Below are 23704 nucleotides of genomic sequence, written 5' to 3'. Positions count from 1 at the left end.
AATTGTGCGGATTGACATGGTGAATGAGTTATATGGTGTGGTTTCTAGAATTAGGCGTGGCTGATGAGGCAGTGTAGGTTGGCATAGTTGGCATGGTGGATAACGTGGTTTTTTCTAACCGCAACCCAGTGACTGGCTAGATTTGCTGAAGGTGCGCTCCATCCTACGGCATTTGGAGTTAGTCCCGACCTGCGACGACAACCTGTTGGTGAAAGAGGTTTGCCAAGTGGTATCATGCCCAGCTCTGTGGTACCGCCATGGCTGCTGTGGTGGACAAAATGAGATAGGGCCACGGCGTGCAGCGGCTGAAGCTGACAGTGGGTGTGGATGGCTCCGTATACAAGCTGCACCCCAGGTAAGGCCCCACGAATGGGGCAAGATCTTGCACCAAGGTTGCCACCTTTCCAGGTATGACCTGGTTTGACCCGGACAGTTCTGGAATTGGCATCTTTGTTCTGGTGGCAAGAATTTAGTTGTATCAATATTTGGCAGTAATGTACTTAATTTCATTACAGAATGCTGCAGTTGTGCTTGGCCTAGATTGGTTGAGTATGCCACGGTTTGGACTTGAAAAGGTGGCAACTTTACTTGTACTATATAGAGAATGTCACTCAGGAAGGCTGCAGTGACTTTAAACATTCACTGTGTTCATCAGAGAAAGTCAGATACTTTAGAGGGGGTGCCTGTGATGGTTGTAAAACTAGCATGTGTATCTGCGGGCGCAGTTTTTCACGCGTGATGCAGAAGACGGTGCAAGAGCTGGCGCCCCACTGCGTGCTCACATTTTGCATCTCGGAAGACGGTTGTGGAGAAGGGGCAGCACTCATCGCAGCGTCCAGGCTGAGCCAGGGCAGCCAGGCATGAGAGTAGGCTTGGGCCACCTGCAGTTGGAGCTGGGCCCTGGGCGGAGCGACTGCAGTGACCTTTAACCTTAATGCCAACTTTTTAAGTCTCACACCTCGCCAAGATCACAGTTAGATAAGTGGTTCTAGATTTGAAGCTTTCGTGACTGCAATGATTCATATTCTCAGGTTTTTTCGGTAAAGTCACGGTAGGTAAAAACATTAAAATTAATGAAAGTAAAATAAAACAAAACAAAATAAAATTCACGACGTTTCGGAGGCAACACAAGTCTCCGTCATCAGGTGGGACCGTCACAGCCGAATTAGCTGCATCAAGTGAAGCAATGATTCAAGATGTAATCCCTTATAAGCAAGTTGAAGGGAGGTGGAGAGGGGGGGGGGAGAGCTTATCAGGCTGTGGTAGCCAATGAATGGAAACGTATCGGGAGGGAGGAGGAGCGGTGATCAAAGACTGCACGCAGTGCTCAACACAATGAATGGAGACGTGTCGGGACGGAGGGCGAGCGGCGATCAAAGACTGCACGCAGTGCTCAACACAATGAATGGAGACGCGCCGGGACGGAGGGCGAGCGGTGATCAAAGACATCACGTAGTGCTCAACACAATGAATGGAAACGTGGCGAGCGGTGATCAAAGAACAATGAAGAGATTACTGTTAAACACTGTGGATGTTAACACTCGGTGAAGTAAATTAAAATAGTGCCTGTCAGATAAGATGGTCCAAAAAGTGTAATTAAGTCTTTTTTGCGTGGTTAATAACATCTTTCCAGTGATTACTGAGTTTGTACCCATCATCACGGTTGAAATTATGTCTGTGTTTGTATATTTGTATGGCTTCGTGTACAAACCTTTGATGGTAGCCCGGAGGTTTGCAGAGAACCTTGGTCTCGGAAAAGACAATTTCATGAGAGCCCGCCGAGTTGTAGCAATGATCGGCAACGGCCGAAGAATCAGTTCTGCCGTGTTTCAGATCTGACTTGTGCTCGCGGACACGATCAGCAACATGACGTTTTGTTTCTCCAATGTAGCAATCACCACAAATGCAACTCAATTTGTAGACTCCAGGATACTGTAAGTCAGGAACGACATCCTTCACAGATGGAATCAGATCACGGATTTTATGCACTGTACTGAATCGGACTTGGATCTTATGTTTGTTTAGAATTTTGGAGATCTTTTTGGTCACGCCTGCTATGTATGGTAACGTGATAGTTTTGGTCAGAGTTTCATGTGGTTGTTTCTGTGTGGTGGGAGAGACAGCTTGGCGGATAGTGCGGTCAGAGTATCCGTTCATCCTGAGGGCCCGATGTACATGTCTTAATTCATCAGTCAGGTGGTGTTGGTCAGAAATGCCATGGGCTCTGTGGTATAGCGTTTTGATGAGAGAATTCTTTTGAGATGGGTGGTGGTGAGAATCCGGTTTCAAGTAGGAATTTGTGTGGGTGGCTTTCCTGTAGACAGAATGTCCCAAGGATCCGTCAAGCCTCCTCTTAAACAGAATATCCAAGAATGGTAGTTTACCGTCTTTCTCCACTTCCATGGTGAATCTGATAGATGGGTGTCTAGAATTGATGTGGTCCAAGAAGTGGTTCAATGCTGGGAGGCCATGTGGCCAGATGACGAAAGTGTCATCCACATATCTCTTCCACAGGGAAGGACGCAGGGTGGATGTCTGGATGGCGTCTGATTCAAACTTTTCCATGAACATGTTGGCTATAACTGGTGACAAGGGGGAGCCTATAGGGGTACCCTCATTCTGTTTGTAGAAGGTGCCATTCCAGGTAAAATAGGTGTTGGTGAGGCAATGCCTAACCAGCGCAGGTACATCAGAATTCAATCCATGTTGGACTAAGTCCTCAATTATTGTTAGGGTGTCCGGTACTGGGACTTTGGTAAACAAAGATACTACATCAAAGCTGACGAGGATGTCATCAGAAGATAGCACCATGTCCTTAACCATAGAGACTAATTGGGTTGAGTTGAGTACTGCCGAAGAGGTCTTGCCTGTGAAGGGGAGCAGAGTATCTGATAGAAAACGGGCTAGTTTGTACGTCGGAGAGTTTATCGTCGACACGATGGGTCGTAGCGGGGTGCCTTCTTTATGGATTTTGGGAAGACCATAGAGTCTGGGAGGTCTTGCCGCCGATGGTTTTAGAGAGGGACGTTTGCTTGGTTCGATTAGGGAAGTCGAACTCGTGATGATACTGTTGGTTTTTGTCGTTAGGCTTTTAGTGGGATCGTTTTTAATTTTGGAGTAACTCCCATCATTAAGCAGGTCCAGGATTTTGTTGTTGTATGAATCTTTATCCATGATGACCGTGGCATTGCCCTTGTCTGCCGAGAGGATGACTATATCATCTCTCTTTTTTAAATTCGCGAGTTCAGAGCGTTCGTTTTTGCTGATGTTACTAGTGGGTTTCTTAGCATTCTTAAGAATAGTAGCTATTTCAGCTCTTGCTACATCCGCATGGATGTGTCCTATGCCTCTGAGGGCTACATCAATCTGAGAAATCATATCCTCTACTGGTATATATTTAGGGGTGACGGCGAAATTTAGTCCTTTGGCCAGTACCGTTTTTAGATTGTCAGAAATTGGAATGTTACTCTGATTAATCACGGTCTTGTTAACATCCAGCTTTGCGATGTGTGGCTCTGGTTTCTTTTTAGATAGGAGGTTGAATTTAGAAATCAGGTTAGCTTTGCATTTGGCTGACATTGAGTCAGCAGAAGCAGAAGTCATGTTATCAACGTGGTTCCAATCAGAAGGTGACATTTTTTGTGTTAACATTAGATGTGTTTGTAAGATAGTCTTGTCTAAATTATCGAGTTCAGATCGGAGTAACCTTATTCTCTCCGAGATTAGTGATAGGCTAGCTTTAAATAAGATCTGTTTGGAGTTCGGTGAGGACACAGCAGCGGATGTGAGTGTGAAAGCGATGGGTATTACCTTGTTATCGCGGCATCTCTTGAGGAAGGCCAGCGTCTCGAGAAGCTGTGACTTCTTGTCTCGTTGTCTGTTAAAAACTCTAACAGATAGGTGGAATTCCTCCCCGTAGAGGGCATTAATTCTAGATTTGAAGCTTTCGTGACTGCAATGATTCATATTCTCAGGTTTTTTCGGTAAAGTCACGGTAGGTAAAAACATTAAAATTAATGAAAGTAAAATAAAACAAAATCATTGCTTCACTTGATGCAGCTAATTCGGCTGTGACGGTCCCACCTGATGACGGAGACTTGTGTTGCCTCCGAAACGTCGTGAATTTTATTTTGTTTTGTTTTATTTTACTTTCATTAATTTTAATGTTTTTACCTACCGTGACTTTACCGAAAAAACCTGAGAATATGAATCATTGCAGTCACGAAAGCTTCAAATCTAGAATTAATGCCCTCTACGGGGAGGAATTCCACCTATCTGTTAGAGTTTTTAACAGACAACGAGACAAGAAGTCACAGCTTCTCGAGACGCTGGCCTTCCTCAAGAGATGCCGCGATAACAAGGTAATACCCATCGCTTTCACACTCACATCCGCTGCTGTGTCCTCACCGAACTCCAAACAGATCTTATTTAAAGCTAGCCTATCACTAATCTCGGAGAGAATAAGGTTACTCCGATCTGAACTCGATAATTTAGACAAGACTCTCTTACAAACACATCTAATGTTAACACAAAAATGTCACCTTCTGATTGGAACCACGTTGATAACATGACTTCTGCTTCTGCTGACTCAATGTCAGCCAAATGCAAAGCTAACCTGATTTCTAAATTCAACCTCCTATCTAAAAAGAAACCAGAGCCACACATCGCAAAGCTGGATGTTAACAAGACCGTGATTAATCAGAGTAACATTCCAATTTCTGACAATCTAAAAACGGTACTGGCCAAAGGACTAAATTTCGCCGTCACCCCTAAATATATACCAGTAGAGGATATGATTTCTCAGATTGATGTAGCCCTCAGAGGCATAGGACACATCCATGCGGATGTAGCAAGAGCTGAAATAGCTACTATTCTTAAGAATGCTAAGAAACCCACTAGTAACATCAGCAAAAACGAACGCTCTGAACTCGCGAATTTAAAAAAGAGAGATGATATAGTCATCCTCTCGGCAGACAAGGGCAATGCCACGGTCATCATGGATAAAGATTCATACAACAACAAAATCCTGGACCTGCTTAATGATGGGAGTTACTCCAAAATTAAAAACGATCCCACTAAAAGCCTAACGACAAAAACCAACAGTATCATCACGAGTTCGACTTCCCTAATCGAACCAAGCAAACGTCCCTCTCTAAAACCATCGGCGGCAAGACCTCCCAGACTCTATGGTCTTCCCAAAATCCATAAAGAAGGCACCCCGCTACGACCCATCGTGTCGACGATAAACTCTCCGACGTACAAACTAGCCCGTTTTCTATCAGATACTCTGCTCCCCTTCACAGGCAAGACCTCTTCGGCAGTACTCAACTCAACCCAATTAGTCTCTATGGTTAAGGACATGGTGCTATCTTCTGATGACATCCTCGTCAGCTTTGATGTAGTATCTTTGTTTACCAAAGTCCCAGTACCGGACACCCTAACAATAATTGAGGACTTAGTCCAACATGGATTGAATTCTGATGTACCTGCGCTGGTTAGGCATTGCCTCACCAACACCTATTTTACCTGGAATGGCACCTTCTACAAACAGAATGAGGGTACCCCTATGGGCTCCCCCTTGTCACCAGTTATAGCCAACATGTTCATGGAAAAGTTTGAATCAGACGCCATCCAGACATCCACCCTGCGTCCTTCCCTGTGGAAGAGATATGTGGATGACACTTTCGTCATCTGGCCACATGGCCTCCCAGCATTGAACCACTTCTTGGACCACATCAATTCTAGACACCCATCTATCAGATTCACCATGGAAGTGGAGAAAGACGGTAAACTACCATTCTTGGATATTCTGTTTAAGAGGAGGCTTGACGGATCCTTGGGACATTCTGTCTACAGGAAAGCCACCCACACAAATTCCAACTTGAAACCGGATTCTCACCACCACCCATCTCAAAAGAATTCTCTCATCAAAACGCTATACCACAGAGCCCATGGCATTTCTGACCAACACCACCTGACTGATGAATTAAGACATGTACATCGGGCCCTCAGGATGAACGGATACTCTGACCGCACTATCCGCCAAGCTGTCTCTCCCACCACACAGAAACAACCACATGAAACTCTGACCAAAACTATCACGTTACCATACATAGCAGGCGTGACCAAAAAGATCTCCAAAATTCTAAACAAACATAAGATCCAAGTCCGATTCAGTACAGTGCATAAAATCCGTGATCTGATTCCATCTGTGAAGGATGTCGTTCCTGACTTACAGTATCCTGGAGTCTACAAATTGAGTTGCATTTGTGGTGATTGCTACATTGGAGAAACAAAACGTCATGTTGCTGATCGTGTCCGCGAGCACAAGTCAGATCTGAAACACGGCAGAACTGATTCTTCGGCCGTTGCCGATCATTGCTACAACTCGGCGGGCTCTCATGAAATTGTCTTTTCCGAGACCAAGGTTCTCTGCAAACCTCCGGGCTACCATCAAAGGTTTGTACACGAAGCCATACAAATATACAAACACAGACATAATTTCAACCGTGATGATGGGTACAAACTCAGTAATCACTGGAAAGATGTTATTAACCACGCAAAAAAGACTTAATTACACTTTTTGGACCATCTTATCTGACAGGCACTATTTTAATTTACTTCACCGAGTGTTAACATCCACAGTGTTTAACAGTAATCTCTTCATTGTTCTTTGATCACCGCTCGCCACGTTTCCATTCATTGTGTTGAGCACTACGTGATGTCTTTGATCACCGCTCGCCCTCCGTCCCGGCGCGTCTCCATTCATTGTGTTGAGCACTGCGTGCAGTCTTTGATCGCCGCTCGCCCTCCGTCCCGACACGTCTCCATTCATTGTGTTGAGCACTGCGTGCAGTCTTTGATCACCGCTCCTCCTCCCTCCCGATACGTTTCCATTCATTGGCTACCACAGCCTGATAAGCTCTCCCCCCCCCTCTCCACCTCCCTTCAACTTGCTTATAAGGGATTACATCTTGAATCATTGCTTCACTTGATGCAGCTAATTCGGCTGTGACGGTCCCACCTGATGACGGAGACTTGTGTTGCCTCCGAAACGTCGTGAATTTTATTTTGTTTTATTTTACTTTCATTAATTTTAATGTTTTTACCTACCGTGACTTTACCGAAAAAACCTGAGAATATAGATAAGTGGTGTCGACGTTAACCAATATGGTTGTTAATAAGCAGATTTGCTCACAATATATGAACCATATTGTTTAGTGGCAGCTATTGTTGCTTGAATTGGTGGGTGATTCAGAGGGTCAGCTTGGACTATTGCCTCTAAAAGTCGAAATTGGAGAATCTCTGAAAGGTCCAAACTCAAATTTACTCTGAAATGCACACGGGACGGAATCCAGTCACAGCGTGGGTTTATAGAGATGTAATCTTAGCCTTAACTCATAATTTCTCCCTGTCCAAAAGAAAGTAAATTACATAAAATTTTATACAAAGTCTCTATTGTATTTGTTTGAGCCCATGGACCTGTCAAGATAACCAGAATCCAGGGCAAAAGTCAAGACAAAGAGAAAATAAATAATTTTGGTTTGCCAAAAACACCAACGGACTACACAATGGAATACCAAGTGTTATAAGACAATTAGAAAACACAAGTCAAATAAGCAAGATGTAAGTTAACTGTAGTCAAAAGTACTAGGTTAGGTTATAACATGATCAATTCAGTACTAGTTCGAACAGGAAATCCAATGTACAAGTAACATATTAAAGTTTGTCGAAGTCTATATCTAATTAAGGCAAAGGAAATTGTGGTAAAGTTCCCAAAAGAGTTCCGGTTAATCTGGGAAATTTACCAAAATGCTGGGTCATGACCGAGAGGCCTATAGTAAATGGGGTCAACTAGTCTTTAGGACGAAGGGAGTTTTGGGCATCCAAGGTACTTGCGATAACAGGTGTGGTCAACGCTTGAGGCTCAGATCGCTGTCACGGCTTCCTGTACTCAAGCACATAGTCATGGAAATAGGTGAGAGCGTTGGCTCACAGGTCTAGGATGCAAGTTGTGCAGGATTGCATAGGTGACAAACTCACAGGTCTAAGTCGTAGGCCATGCAAGGTTGCAGAGATCATTGGCTCACAGGTCTTTTGACAGAGACAGAGCAGAGTTACAGATTTCTTGGCTCAAAGGTCTCGGGCATTTTTTTTGATCAGGTAAGGCTTATTGCGCTGTACAGCTCTTTTTCAAAAGTGACCTGGTCACAAATGATAGCTCAACGAAGTGGAATTTTATATCAGTAAAATACTGTAAACGCATATTTCTAAATATCTCCAGTCACTTATACTGTACTCCCAGGAGGCTGTATGGCTGGTGGGATGTGTAAAACATTCTTTAATATTTTTTACATGGAGGCATAGTCTGCTTTTTTATATTTAGTTGTAACCACTAACGACCCAGCATTGGTTAAAATCAAGCAAAATATGGACCCGTTTTGACTGTATTATCAGCAAAGCTGGGTATGCTTGAACCAATTGGGCATTGCTTGGAAACTTGGGATTGGTAATCGGTATTTTTTTCGGAATATATATTTGTACATGAATAAGCTAGTTATAGGCATGTTTTCGTTTTGCAATTGTGATTAACCTTTACGGGTGAGGACGGTGCCGGACACTTGGTGCCTGGGAAATTTGAGTTGAACCTGGGACAATAAAACTCTTGAGCAACTCTGTGCCTGGTCATGTCGAGCGACGTGGAGGGCGCTATGGCGGGCGAGCGTGAGACCCATATTGAAGGTCATCGGAACAAACGTTGGCCAAGGGGACACCTGACCGCAGGAATGCAGAATACAGGTAGGGAGGGGTGGGGTTTGACGTCCTGGGTGGGGACAGGGTCCGGAGGTCGAGGGGCCCGGGTTTGGGGGGAGCAAGGTCTGGACGAATCTATGTGGGTCCTGCGGGGTGTAGCGCCATATACTCCTCACCTGAGTGCAGGGGGAGGGCAGAAATTGAATCCGTGGAGGAAGGATGGAGTAGAGGAAGCAGGCTACGGGAATGTAGGGGGATAGGTAATGGTAGGGGGTGGGGGCTAGAATGGGAGGGAAATGACGGAGGGGAGGGGAGGAGTGGGACGGACTGGAGGAGGGGGACGGACTGGAGGAGGGGGGGGGGCGGAGTGGAGGAGGGGGGGGGCGGAGTGGAGGAGGGGGGGGGGAGTGCTCCTCGCTCTGCTCACGCTCGGGTTGTGGTTGAGAGGTCAACTCGTTCCTTCGCCGCGCTCCTCGCCACGACCCCGGGATACATTCCGTGGCTCGTCAGCCCACTCTCACCATCTCCTCTCACTAACCCCTCGTCACCCCCTCATTCCACATCACTCCTCTTCACCCCTCGCTGTCGCCGAAGCTGCTCGCTTCTCCGAGGGCAAGAGCAGTGGGATCGGGTCCAAGGGGCGCGCTGTCCAAGCTCCAGAGACCCGGGAGGCCAGGGGAGGCGCCACCATGTCCGCGGTGAGCGCGATAACCCGACAGACGAGAGGCGTGAGTGGGTGATGTGGGTGTGCGGTTGTTTTAGCCGCAGTGCGGGTGTGTGGCTGTGTGCGCGCGTGTGTGTGGTGTTGTGGCTGTCGCGTGCTGTTTTACGCGGTGTAGCACATGGCTCGTGCGGTGTTGCTTCGCCAGCTGTGGTGTGTGTGCGTGCCGCTTGCAATGGCAAGGCTGGGGATTTTCATGTTACGGTGGTAATGAAGACCTGGGGGACCCCTGTAATCAGGACACTGGGGCCCCTGTGAGAGCGTCCCTGCGAGAGGAAACCTGGAACCCTCGTGTGAGGGGATCCCTTAAGAGTGAGGTCCTGGGACCCCTGTGAGTGGGAACCTGGGACCCTTGGCAGAGGAGACCCATGTGAAAGGAGACCTGGGGCCCCGTGAGTGGAAACCTGGGACCCTCTGGATAGCGGACCCCTTGTGAATCGCGATCCTCGTGACCCTTGCGAGAGAGATTATTCTTGTGAGAGGGGACCTCGCCCCCGACTGAGACGGACGCATTGCGACATCGCGCCAGGGCCCCGGGTGCCGCGTTTTCATGGTGACCCCGGGGGGCGCGTTGCCATGGTGACCCTGGGGGCCGCGTTGCCATGGTGACCCCGGGTGCCGCGTTTCCATGGTGACCCCGGGGGGCGCGTTTTCATGGTGACCTCGGGGGGCGCGTTTCCATGGTGACCCCGGGGCGCGCTGCGCGGGGTTGCCTGCTGTGGGAGCATCCACGGGGGTGTCCCAGGGATCCCCCTCCGAGGCCCCCGAGGCCAAACAGCCGCCAAGAAGCACTTCTCAGCATGCAGGCCACGGGCGATGCGTGAATACAGGCGGGGAGAGGGAGGGTGGATGCGGTATAGTAAGAGTGAGGACATAGCAAATTAGCTGTTTATACAAGAGGCGCACGCTGAGTCTTAGTAAGACTCTATTTTTTCAGGAGGGTGAAGGAATAAGGGAGTGAGTGAATGACTGGGTGAAGGATTGTCTTTCACAGCGTAAAAGACAGTCGTGATAAAAGACAACCTTTGTACTGTATGTGTACTTATTTATTTAACTTGGATATTAAATGAATCCATTGAGACATGAAACATTGCCTCTGGGTTACATCAAGTCTTTTTAAGGACACTGAGGGTAGGACCGAATGACTGAGTGAAGGACTGAGTGACTGAATGATTTTGTGAGTGTAGTGAGTGATTGAAGGAGTGAAGGATTGATTGAAGGATTTTGTGAGTGTAGTGAAGGACTGACTGAAGGATTTTGTGAGTGAATGAGTGAGTACTGTAATTGAAGGAGCGAAGGAGTGATTGAATGATTTTGTGAGTGAAGGAGTGATTGAAGGATTGAGCGAGTGTATGAGTGAGTGGGCACCGCAGGGTCCTGGCCCAGATATTCTGGATTCCGATTAAATTGAGTTGATTAATCCTGCAAAGCGAGACGCGGCTCAATGCCCCCCACACGCTGCCAAACAAAATGAAAATGGACGTCTCGACTCACAGCTGCCTCACACGCACTCACATTCTTCACTCACCTCTGTTCACTCAACCACTTGCTCATTCAACCCTCCTTCACTCAATTTATTCCCATACCTCCTTCACTCACTCGATTACCTCCTTAGACGATCGACTCCTTCGCTCATAAATTGCTCCATCATTCTATTTAATTGCTCTTTCACCCACTCGTTCACTCATTGCTTGGCTCGTTCACATTATAATTCCTCCGTTGCAATGTGCTGACCGCTCGCATTTTGGCTGAGGGGCAGTGCAGGAGCCTTAACACCGCAGAGGTCAGAACAAGGTTAAGTGATTTTATGAATGAATTAAAATATTTCACTTCGAAAATACCTTCAGATGCAACACCATTAAGGGTGGCCTGGGAATCATCCCAACAAAACTAAGTTCTTAGCCACCGGTAAGATGAACATTAATGACTGCACTGGAAACTAGATTGAATTCATAATCCCTGCACACAGCTTGCCCCTGGAGCATTCACGTGCCTTGCACACGATCTGCCGCTGAGACTTTCACACACTACACACATCTCAGTCGTGGATGTCTGCGTGCATCTGTGTACCAGAAACATTGTTTCAATCACGAATTCAAACAATAATCTGGGGTAGGGCGCTTTTTTCGTGCCACACTGAAGCTTGACCAGCCATTGTCAACCCTACCACCCGTTCTCAGTCAATGACTTGTGAGATGGAGTAACTAGCTCATGTCTGGATTTTATAGCCAATTTACAGAGGCTGTGCTGTTAGATGTGTGTTATATGAAGGGCGCAGTACGCTGACATTTCAAGTGGTGGTGCAGGTGCAGGTACGGCTGCAGAGCCTGGTGTTGTCGAATGACATCCTGTGCCAGGTGAGGGTGCGCATGCGAGCTGCCATGGATGCCGGCCTGGGCCAGCAGACCCATGACGCTGCTTCCATCAAGATGCTGCCGTCTTTTGTGCGCTCCACGCCTGATGGCACAGGTGAACACACACCCATCGCTGCAGCCACCATTGAGTTACTGATCATTTTTTGCAAGAATTTATTGAGACCCCGTGTAGCCAGTCTGCTACAACAACAAAAATAATAAAGTTTGGAGATGATGAGTATGTACTCCGCGTTGTGTTCTGTTTTCTGGAGCAGTGGGTGACTGAAGGGGATTTGCGTATCTGCAATAGTGACCAAACACATCATCCATGCCACAACACCGCAGATCAATCTCTCAGCACGGAGTCCACCCAAATCTAAATTATAACAGCCGTTTAAATCGAATGACATTTAACATACAAACATCTTCCCAAAACATCTATAATGCCTCCTAAAATTCCTAGTTTCTGATAATACTTAAACGAAACAATACATACTTATACAATTTTAAATCAATAATAATACATTTTTGTATCTAATTATATTAATACGTAAATTAGATAAATCATATATTGCTAACAAACATATAAAACAATTATTCTTTCTTGTATCATGTAACCTCTGCAAAAACACCGATTCTGCTCACCCCATTAGCTCAATGTTAAAATTAAGCTCTAAGTCAGCAATTTTGTGCCTTCCCAATGAATAGCACAACACAATAACACTAAATGTTCTCAACTATTACAAAAACACTCTAATCATCTTCCAACTTCGTTATATCTATTGATTCGAATTGGATTGATCAAAATAAACATGTTAGTAACACTCGTAATTCTAATAATAAAAAAACTCACCACAAAAAATGACAAACTAATATAATACAACAAAAAAAAAGTGAACATCTCATTCTTCTAATCGTGACAGACACCCTCCACATCACAACACCACAGCTCAATCTCTTTGTTAATGGGATTGAACTCCAGTGTTAATATTTTAGACCCAATTATTATGAGTATTTAATTAATAGAAATTAACTTTAATATTAAAGCCTTAATTGTGCATATCTTCATAACCACCAATAACTCAATCAACAGTCAATTAACATTACCTAGTTCCTGTCAGTCGATTAACTTTCAAGTAATATCAGTGTAAGTTATATATTATTGGAACTAATCCGATACAGTGCACGTGAGGCTTGGGGTCCAATCCCTGATTGCTATTGCATTCACTTAAAATAAAAAAAACTGCACCTGGCTACCCGTAGCTATTACAGCCGTGAAATATAATACAAAATGGTGTCTTCGGTTCCCATATGCTGCAGAGTGTACAAACATACGTGTGATTAATCAAAGGTGAGCTCACACCGGCTACACCCACACACTGTTGTCATAGCCTGGGAACCTCCTTCTGCGTACCCTCATCTTTCTCCGGTGACCATGTTACTGTTACGGCTTGAGGTAGCGAATAAGTCCCTGGTATAACATACGAGTACAGCGTGTGGTGATGGGTGACTGGGTGTTCCCGTGTGCTGCCATTTCGACGCTCGCAGAGCGGGGGGAATACCTGGCTCTGGACCTGGGAGGGACCAACTTCCGCGTGCTACGGGTGAAGATTGCTGACGAAAGTGGCCAACAGCAAGTGTTCATGGAGAACGAGATCTACGTCATTCCCAAGGAGGCCATGGCTGGCACCGCTGAGCAGGTTGGTAACTCAAGTGGGGGTCACGAGTGCTGCTGCCAGAGAGTCCGCTAGTTAATGATCACCAAGGACTCCATTCTCCTGGCTGTAGATGATGCTGCATTGCAATTACAATATCACACCACTGTATATGCTCTTCTCATTTGTGGCGATCATATTCTGGGGGTCTCCCGTGTTTCCTCATCTTCCTCTGCTGACCGTTTACCAACATGTTGCAAATGTGTGTGTGTGCAGCTGTTTGACCTGATCGCCAAATGTCTGTCTGACTTCCTGGAAAAACGCAACATCAAGAGCCAAAAGCTGCCCCTTGCCTTCACGTTCTCCTTTCCTTGCAAGCAGACCAAGTTGGATGAGGTACCGTGGGGTTGAGGAGGTGATATGGGGTTGGAGTTGGTATATAAGGCATGTTTGTCACTATTCAGGCTCACAATACAAACGTGCCTTCCCTGATAATGCGAGGTGGAAAAACAGTTTAATCTGTGATGTCATGTCCTTGGCAGAGCACACTGCTGACTTGGACGAAGGGGTTCAAGACGAGTGGTGTGGAGGGCCGTGACATTGTTCAGCTGCTGCGGGAGGCCATCAAGCGTCGTGGGGTGGGTGGAGCCTGGCGACAGGAAGCATGAATGCCGTGCAGGTGTAACATGCGGTGGTATGTTCTGTTCTGCCATGTAGTGTCATGAATTAATGTACGATGATGCGTGACTATATCCTTACAGGACTTTGACATAGACGTAGTGGCTGTGGTGAATGATACCGTGGGCACCATGATGACATGCGGATACGATGACCAACGTTGTGAAGTCGGCCTCATTGTCGGCAAGTCTCACACACACTTGTCAACACGACTCTGGCGGAAGTTACCACCACACTCCATGCACCATGCTCGCATTTTCGAGCAATGTACACATCTCAGACCACAACTGAGGTTCCAGTAGAGATGCGGACTTTCAGAGCATCATAAGGCTTTTGTTCCTCAAACCGTTTTGGGATTGAGTGGAAACTGTAAAAGTGCCCTCATTTAATCCTGAGGCAAATGTCCTTAAAGAGCACTAAATCTCCAACCCCTCAGTAGACCTTCCTGGTTTCAGTTCATCCCACACAGTGGTCTGGAACAAAATCATAACATCATATGGCAGATGCGGCTATCTTTCACACCAATTGGCAATCTAGAATAGGCCACGGTGTGACTATGGTCATCAATCTCACCAGCTTACTCCTGAAGCCTTTCACTGGCTTATTCGCCAACTCCGACATCAGCAAAGACATGATGCTGATCAACGCCTCACTGTCCAAAAACACATGTAGCGACGTGCGGGCATGTATGTCTGTGTGTGCTGTGCGATTGCTGTAGGCACGGGCACCAACGTGTGCTACATGGAGGAGCTGAGCAACGTGGAGCTGGTGGAAGGCGACGAGGGCCGCATGTGCGTCAACACAGAGTGGGGCGCCTTCGGGGACGATGGGGCGCTCGATGACGTGCTCACCGAGTTTGATCGCAAGCTCGACCACGACTCTCTCAACCCCGGCAAGCAGCTGTATGTCACCCTCATGGTACCGGCACTGGCTGGGTTGCATTACGACACTGTCCGGCGTGTCATGAAACGGCAGTGAGAGTGGAGCATGGTGGTGTGCTGTTGCGTGCTGTTGGTTGAGCAGGTACGAGAAGATGATCAGCGGCATGTACTTGGGTGAGATTGTGCGCTTGGTGTTGGTGAAGCTTACGGAGGAGCAGCTGCTTTTTGGAGGAAAGGTGTCATCTGCGCTTGGTACCAAGGGATCATTCGAGACGCGCTTCGTGTCTGCCATGGAAAAGTGAGACTCCTGGGCCTGGGTTAAGCAGCACTAATGAAGCAAATCGCTTCATTAGTGCTGCTGGTGAATATTGGCACGTGACCAGGTAGCGCAGGCAATACTCATTGCTGGGATTGCATCACACATCGATTATATATCAGATATATGATCATCTGATGTTTTTTGTGTATTTGAATATTTTAGTCTGGTATAAGGATGATTTTAACAGGTGATTTTGCTATGCTGTGGCACACCAGGGAAAATGTAGGGCTTGAGAAGGCAGAGAAGATCCTCAAGGACTTGGGGCTGCAAGTTTCAGTGCAGGACTGTGAAGCCGCCTGTCTGATCTGCTGCCTGGTGTCTACTCGTTCCGCCCACCTGTGTGCCGCCGGCTTGGCTGCCGTGGTGACACGGATTCGGCAAAACCAGGCCAAGGATCGGCTGCAGACGACCGTGGGTGTGGACGGCTCTGTCTACAAGCTGCACCCTCAGTGAGGGCACTGTGACACAATGCACACGAACGACCAATAATGCTGCCAGAGCTTTGACATTTATTTGCTTTATCACAACAGCATAAGATTCATGGTCGTTACTTAATTGCTCTCATGCATAGATCATGATTTCATCATGGCAAAGCTGGTGATGCCACGACACCTTGCCAATGCTTTCTATTGTTTGGCAGATCCTGCAGCTGTTGCACCGTAGACACGCGACCTCCAACATCTGCCCAACAATATGCCCACATGTGGGCTTACTCTATTAGCAGTTGTCCCTCACCAATGCTGCACATGTGTCTCACCCAGCACAAGTGTTTTTGTCAAATCACATAAATATAAAACTTGCCTGCCAGACTTCTGCATTGCTTATCCTGTCTTGGCACAAAATCCTGAAATCCCTCTCAGATACCGGCACTCACCAACTTTTTAGAGTTGCTTCTCACGAATAAACATGCAGAACAGTGATGCCATTGTGATTGGCATGACTGACCTCCCATGTTAAGACCCTGTGCTGGAATTGACCCCTTCGTTGGCCTCCCTGTGCTGCATGTGCCGGCTGTAGGTTCAGTCAACGGCTCCAGGATGCCTTGAAGCTCCTCGTTCCTGAATGTGAGGTTCACTTCATCTTGTCCGAAGACGGCAGTGGGAAGGGTGCCGCTATGGTGACAGCCGTGGCATACCGGCTCGCGCAGCAGCGCCGTCAGATTGATCAGAAGCTCGCACCGCTCAAGCTGGACCACAAGGTGCTGAAGGATGTGAAGCGTCATTTGCGCGAGGAGATGGAGCGTGGACTCAAATGTGAGAGCCACAAAGAAGCCTCTGTAAAGATGCTTCCCTCCTACGTGCGCACCATCCCCAATGGCAATGGTGAGTGGTGTACGGAGATGGCGGCAGCAATGTTTGCAATTTCAAACACCATTTTTCATAATCTTTTACTTGGCAAGTAGTGGCCCATGTTTCATAGCTGCTCAGCACTGCAGGATTAATTGATGCATTGTCAATTTTGCTGACACCTCTGCGGAGTGAAGCTTGTTCACAGTAATGAGCTTCTGCCAATAATGCTGCATTCCATCCCATCACACTGGCAGAGGAGGGAGAATTCCTGACGCTGGACCTCGGGGGTGGGAACTTCATCGTGATGCTGGTGAAGCTGCCAGGGGGTGGTCGGCGCGAGGCTTCCATCTTCAAAAAGATTTACTCCGTGCCCGAGAACATACAGCGGGGCACTGCTGAGAAGGTCTGGCGCATCCGCCTGGCTCACATTAACATAGGATTCTGAGGTCTGAGTGCAAATGTACCTGTTTGGAAGTGCTAATATGCAGAATTTTTTCATCTTGGTAAAATTCAGTGCGGGTAATATTACTCTGTCCTACATGAAGGCACTGGGTCAATAGCCTGTCACCTTATATGAAAAATGAATTCAACTCTTGACAACAGAAATTGTATATTCTGTTGGGAGGTAAGACTCAATATTTTGGCAGGCAGGGCTTCAGAGCTGACTGAAAAGCCAGCTGTCTGCATCTCACCTGATATCTCTTCTAAAAATGCTTCTTGGGTCCAATGTAAGTTATCATCAGCCCTGATCAATCCACTGTTGGATGAATGCCTCCACTGTTGGATGAATGCCTCCACACGCCGTCGCCACCTCTCATGGTCTTACGATGAAACAATCCATCTAACAACTGCACACGAGCTGATTAGGCAATGTAGTTACTTGTATATAATTATAAATGTGTGTACAATATTGTGACATGCCGCACCATAATTTCCCCATATCATGGTAAACACCCATGACGTGTGCTAACCGGTGCAAGTCTATGTTGCCTGTGGCTCTGACGCTGGCATGTACGCTTCACTCTCCAGCTGTTCGACCACTTGGCAGAGTGTGCGGGAGAGCTGCTGCGGGAGAGTGGCCGGAGCGGCCGTTCCATCCACGTGGGGCTCATCTTCTCATTCCCCTGCCGGCAGGGCTCACTTGGGGAGGTAACATTGACCAGCAGTAGCGTGTTGGCTGCGTGTTGCCGAGGTTCGTGGTTTGAATATGGCACGCTGCCCTGGTAAATACTGCGGTGTATATTTACCATAAAATATGCGGCGTTTGCTTCATAAGATCCCTTGAACTCATTAGAAATGAATGGGCTATTTATCTCAACGTCCATCATCACCACTTGAAGTCACGCAATCCCTTCAGAACCCACGCGCTTAACCTTTAGCAGTGCAAATTTGACCCTGGTAATGCTTGTGTAGTGAATTCAACTGAGTCGCAGACGTACTCTTTGGAGGCAACACATTTATTAACACCAACACAAGGGGTAACTGCCCCTTAACAGGATAACAACCTATGGTGGTGGACCATCAGGCCTACTACACTAACTACACCGTGACTAGCTACAACGGACCGGACCACAGCTTGGGTCCAGGTCCACGTGTTGGAGACTCTGTAGGACGTAGAATGTAGAATGTAGATTTCTTCAGGATGAACAATAGCAGCCGGTCCCTCTGGGGGACCCGGCTTATATCCTCTGTGGCGTGGCCGGCTCCGCCCATAGCCACGACCACCTTCTAGAATCCTCGAGCAGGATCTCGACCCTGACACGTGACCACCTCTAGCCCCCACTTGGGAGCCCCGTGTAGACTTAACTGGTCACGTGTCCTCTGGGGTCAACCAGAGTGCCACGGCCCTTAGTAACCCCATTCCCATGGCCGGCACTCCCGCACCCTATCCTGTAGGAGCCGGCACTGCACGCAGAGCGTGGTGCCATCCAGCACTGTCAGTCAGCGCTCACTGAGCTCCTTTAGGGCCGGTACTGCACCCACATCTTAGTGGTGTCCGCAATGTTGCTACACCGCACGCCGTGCCTCTCTCGGGCCGGCACCACACAGTGACATCTCACGATTTCACTACACTTGCAAGAAGTCGCAAACAACTCGTAGAAGATCTGATGCAGAAGATCCTTGACTTTGATCTTCTGCGAAACGCATCTGTGCAATCCATGGCAGATGCAGATTCTTCATGCACAAATAGTGAATTAAAAAGTCTCTGGTGTGTGACTGTGGTCATGCAGAACAGACCATACAACATACAATGATTCAATTCCTGATTCAAAAATTTGAAGGAGCCATCATCAAAGCGATACACCACATAACAGTGCATCACACCACCATGCTGTGCCATGTTGGGCCATGATGCTGTTGATTCTGTGTGGGCAGGGACAGCTGATAGAATGGACCAAAATGTTTGGCGCTTCAGGATGTGAGGGAGAAGATGTGGTGACATTGCTTAAGGAGGCCATTGCTCGGCGCAATGTGAGCACCCTGCACACACCCTGCACATATCTGGCACACACTGCACATGCCCTGCATATGCTTCGCGTACACCATGCACACATCCTGCATGCAACCTGCACACAATGTTCACTCACCCTGCACACGCCCTGCACATGCTCTGCGTGCACTGTAGACATGCTGTGCCTCTCCCACATGTAATGGGGTTGCTGTGGGTTGTTGCAGGAGTTTGAGGTTAAGTCTGTGACGCTGACAAACGACACGGTGGCTACCATGATGTCAGTGGCCTACACAAGCCCGCACTGCCAGGCAGCCCTCATAGTCGGTGCGTGGAGCCCCACGTGTGTGACTTGTACTTGCACCCACTCTCCAACCATCTGCAGCTACAGCCCTCGGAGTTTGTCCCACAACACCAGACGCTCACCTGTTCTATTGCATCTTCTTCCCCATATTTGGCTGTGAATGGAATGAGTTTCTGGCTTAGGCCACCAAAACGTGCACTCAGACCATACCACTGATCGGTTCCATGTCAGTCACTGCAACCCACGGTCTCTTTTCCACAGGCACGGGTTGTAACGTGTGCTACATGGAGGAGCTGGATAAAGTGGAGCTGGTGAAGGGGGAGGGAGGCATCGGCAGCCCCGGGGAGGGGGAGGAAGGCCCCCGCATGTGTATGAATGTAGAGCTGGGAGCTTTTGGGGACAACGGTTCACTCGAACACTTGAGGACTGACATTGACAGAAACATGGACAAGTCTTCCCTCAATCCCGGCAAGCAGAGGTACCTAGTCTGCACACACCTTATCTCCATCAATGTCCCCTGTTATATCATAATTAAATAAGAACGGGTTGGGAATAGTCATGTTTCCTTGTCTACCTGAGGTTTGAGAAGATGATGAGCGGGATGTACCTGGGTGAGATTGTGAGGAACATCCTCATCGACCTGACCGAGTTGGGCCTCCTATTCCGTGGGGTCGTGTCCGAGAGGCTGCGCACACCCGGCATCTTCGAGACGCGCTTCCTGTCCTACATTGAGAGGTAACATCCTCCTCCTCACGTGGACAGTCTTTAGGAATGACTATTTCACAGGTGACTGGCTTCAAGTTGATTTTAAATGCAATGGCTGTGTGTTGACATACAAAGACCTTTTTGTGTCACATCAACGACCATTCGGTAGACAGAGAAAGTGCTACTGGTGCGGTGTGTGGTATGGTTGACGTAGTGGGTTGGTTTCGTTGACATGGTTGATACACTGGATATGACTGATGCAGTGGGTGGTATGGTTGATGTTCCAAATGGTGTGGATTGACGTAGTGAATGAGTTGGATGGTGTGTTGGGGTTCGGCGGTGACTGATATGCACAATGTTGCAGTTGGATGTGATTATTGCAGTGGACGGTGTGGCCGGCACTGTTGCCACGGTATATGATGTGGTATTTTCCAAATGTAATCCAGTGACAGGCTGGCTCTGCTGGAGGTGCGCTCGATCTTACGACAGCTGGGATTAGACTCGACATGCGACGATAGTCTGGTGGTGAAGGAGGTTTGCCAAGTGGTATCACGCCGTGCCGCCCAGCTCTGTGGTGCCGCCATGGCAGCTGTGGTGGACAAAATGAGAGAGGGCCGCGGCGTGCAGCAGCTGAAGCTGACAGTGGGCGTGGATGGCACCATGTACAAGCTGCACCCCAGGTAAGGCCCCGCCAATGGGGCATGATCTTTCATCGAGGATTGCCTCCTCGATGGGTTTGACCCAAACCATTCTGGAATTTTAATTTGTAGTTTGGTTGGCAATAATTTATTTGTACCTGATCTGATGGTATTGTGTTAAATTTTATTATAGTACTGCAAACTGTACACTTTTTATAGGCGTAGGTCGACTGAGAAATACATCCGGATTTGGTCCGTGGAAAAGGTGGCAGCCCTACACTTGCCCAACCAGGAAGGATGCAATGACTTAAACTTTCACTGTGTTCAACAAGAAAACTCAGAGCCTGACTGAACGAGACCTCCACTATAGGGGGTAGTTATAATGGCTGGAGAATTAGCATGTTTGCGTTTGTGTGTTCGCAGCTTCTCACGCGTGATGCAGGAGACGGTTCGGGAGCTGGCGCATCGTTGCGTGCTCACATTCCGCATCTCGGAAGACGGTAGTGGAAAAGGGGCAGCGCTCATCGTAGCGTCCGGGCTGAGCCAGGACGCCAAGGCCTGCGAGTAGGCTGGGGCTGCCCACGCTTGGAGCTGGGCCCTGGGCTCACTGACTGCAGTGCCCATTAACCTTAATGTCAGCTGTTTAGTCTCACCCCTCACTAAGAGCACAGTTAGATAAATGGTGTAGAATGTTTTCTTGGTTGTTAATAAGCACATTTTCTCACAATACGCGAACCACGTTTCGTGGCAACTGTTGTTTCTTGAATGTATGATGTCTGTCTTCCTCTTTCCATGTCCTTGTCCCCATCCTACTCCTTTAAAACCGTTCACTGTGGAAGTTATTGTAGGCATTCCCACGTTCGTGACCTCCTGCCAGGTGTTGCCTCTCACCCCTTGTGCCCTGTGTCATGCATCACTGCCCGTGTTTAACACTACTGACGGCGACACGGCACTGTTTGTGTGCATGCCTGTAATTTTGTAGTGTCACTGTGCAGTAGCGGTATCCTGTCTCGTGTGCTGGTGCTAAGCCGCCGAGACAAGTTTGGTCGACACTAAAAGAGCTAGAATACAGGTGCATTACTGAGTCAGCTTAATTTCTCACGCAATATGTTCTGGGTCGCCGGTAGACTTGAGTAGGTGGCACGCCATTAATGGCATACCCAAAGCGAGAGGCATACTGCATGTGGTGGGTGTAATTTTATTGTGGGTCAGCAACCCGGACAGACCTGGCTTGAAATTAAGCCCTGCACACTCGAGTTGGAGTATTTGTGTGTGGTCGACTCCAGACATGCTCACTGTATTGGTGTTATGTTGTGCGCTCCTGTGAGAATACAATTATTTCTGTGTCAAGCATACAGCCGCTTTCGCGTTAAGTTTATTTTATTTGTTACGCAGATGATCCCGTTTTACAAGGGTGATCCGTGCTGAGCGAGCTAAGCAACAACAATACAAAGACAAAAACGGCAATATTGCAAAGATTATTTCAAAACAAACGAGTTATTTAACGGTTGTAAACAAAACACAAGTCAAAAACCAGTGCAAGTGTAATGTGAAAAGTTGGGTATGTAGGCTCTATATTTGTCTAAAAGTGTCACACACGAATCGAAAAAAACTGTAAACACGTGTGATCAAGAGGGTACAGGTGCAAGTATGCTCTGTGTTTTGGTTTAATAGGGAAGTAGAGCGGGGGAGTGAAGGGAGGGAACCACGCTAAATGAGTGGCAAGGGTATTACAGTAACGTGGAGGCGCAAATGGAATCGTTAATACCAATAAGGAGACACGACTGAAGGCTCTGGGAGGGATTGTACATGAACTGAGTGACATTTTAGGTTATTGGCACATTTGTTTGACAACCTTTAGGATGAAATCACGTGGTTTTTTTTTACCCTGGAAGTAATAATATCCTTTAGGCTCACTGAGTTTTGAGACTTTTTCCGGAGGGTCTTGCACAGGGGTGTTTGGCCAATTCCTCCCAGTGCTCCCCTGAGGCTGAGCATTCCCCCACTGGCCTTCATGGCTAGTCAGTGGCCCGCCACCCCAAATTAGTGGCATCTATCAATCAACCTACTCACTCCCCACCCCCCCAGTTGAGTGATACCTGTCAATCAACCTACTCACTCCCCCCCCCCCCAGCTGAGTGATACCTGTCAATCAACCTACTCACTCCCCCCCCCCCAGCTGAGTGACACCTGTCAATCAACCTACTCACGCACTCCCCCCCCCCCCCCCTCAGCGGAGTGATACCTGTCCATACACTTGTACAGATATTATTGTGCATCTCCCATGCTGTTAGCCGGTGGTATCGGACACGTGCCAATAGGGGGCAGGAGAGGGCCTGAGCCCCAGTATTCAAGGACTATGGCCCACAGGGCCCAACGGTAACCCCTATGGAACGGCATGACCAGAGGTGCAGACCCCAGACACCAGGAGGGCGCTAGGGGATGACATCACCCCCAGGTCCTGCTGGAAGGTTCGAGAAGGAAGGTGTGGCCGGGGTGGAGTAAGCCACGGCTCTGTATAAAAGCCGGACCTCTGAACGGTCCCGGCAGTCGTCGCTCGCCAGAAGATTGAAGAAGCCTCCTGAAGAGAAGAGCCCAAAGGGCATAGCCGTATCCCTGGCTAGGGTCGGCTCAAGCTCATACCAGTGAAGACGCAAGCTTCACTCGTGAGAGGTGTACGTTAGCCAGTAAGAGGCATATTAGTCCGGAGGGGCTACCTCCCTAGCATATCAGGTGTAAGGGGCCGTTACCCCTTTGTGTTACGCAGTTATTGTTAAATAAAAACGTGTTGCCTCAGAGAACTCTCCTCTAGTAATTTACCCACAACACACCTACCCCAGCTGAGTGACACCTGTCAATCAACCTACTCACACACTCCCCCCCCCCAGCTGAGTGACACCTGTCAATCAACCAACTCACGCATCCCCCATCTGAATGACACCTGTCAATCAACCTAC

At 47.9% G+C, this 23704-nt stretch overlaps 1 protein-coding gene and 1 pseudogene across 3 annotated transcripts in view; both read left to right on the top strand.

Annotated features, from left to right (window-relative positions):
• The window catches only part of LOC144721464 (hexokinase-2-like), a 29327-nt pseudogene extending 27731 nt beyond the window's left edge, over window positions 1-1596 (top strand). Inside the window, exons 18-19 of the transcript XR_013585913.1 lie at window positions 130-355; window positions 726-1596. The product of XR_013585913.1 is annotated as a hexokinase-2-like (transcript). The remainder of the gene's footprint in view (window positions 1-129; window positions 356-725) is intronic.
• Window positions 1597-9157: 7561 nt separating this feature from the next.
• LOC144721460 (hexokinase-2-like) lies at window positions 9158-22102 on the top strand. Of its 2 annotated transcripts, XM_078599084.1 has the most exons (18): window positions 9158-9452; window positions 11782-11944; window positions 13378-13529; window positions 13761-13880; window positions 14027-14122; window positions 14246-14345; window positions 14881-15064; window positions 15186-15341; window positions 15578-15811; window positions 16380-16684; window positions 16906-17054; window positions 17681-17800; window positions 19028-19123; window positions 19328-19427; window positions 19666-19882; window positions 19984-20139; window positions 20556-20789; window positions 21171-22102. In XM_078599084.1, the coding sequence occupies exons 1-18, from the start codon at window positions 9444-9446 to the stop codon at window positions 21313-21315; spliced, it is 2736 nt and encodes a 911-aa protein (XP_078455210.1). In that variant the 5' UTR covers window positions 9158-9443; the 3' UTR covers window positions 21316-22102. The 2 variants fall into 2 exon arrangements, with proteins under 2 accessions (XP_078455210.1, XP_078455211.1); XM_078599085.1 differs by lacking the exons at window positions 19328-19427; window positions 19984-20139; window positions 20556-20789; window positions 21171-22102 and having other exon boundaries at window positions 9205-9452; window positions 19666-19832.
• Window positions 22103-23704: the final 1602 nt, after the last annotated feature.

This window comes from Lampetra planeri, chromosome 12, assembly GCF_965212315.1.
Source record: "Lampetra planeri chromosome 12, kcLamPlan1.2.h2, whole genome shotgun sequence".
Classification (NCBI taxonomy): Eukaryota; Metazoa; Chordata; class Hyperoartia; order Petromyzontiformes; family Petromyzontidae; genus Lampetra; species Lampetra planeri.
This window is presented reverse-complemented; position numbering and strand designations above follow the sequence as displayed.

What these genes read in the sequence shown, in the direction of transcription:
- LOC144721460 (XM_078599084.1), top strand. An exon ending in TGAAGTCGGCCTCATTGTCG is followed by an intron (nt 14,346 to 14,880) that starts GCAAGTCTCACA and finishes CGATTGCTGTAG; the next exon opens with GCACGGGCACCAACGTGTGC. An exon ending in CTCAACCCCGGCAAGCAGCT is followed by an intron (nt 15,065 to 15,185) that starts GTATGTCACCCT and finishes TTGGTTGAGCAG; the next exon opens with GTACGAGAAGATGATCAGCG.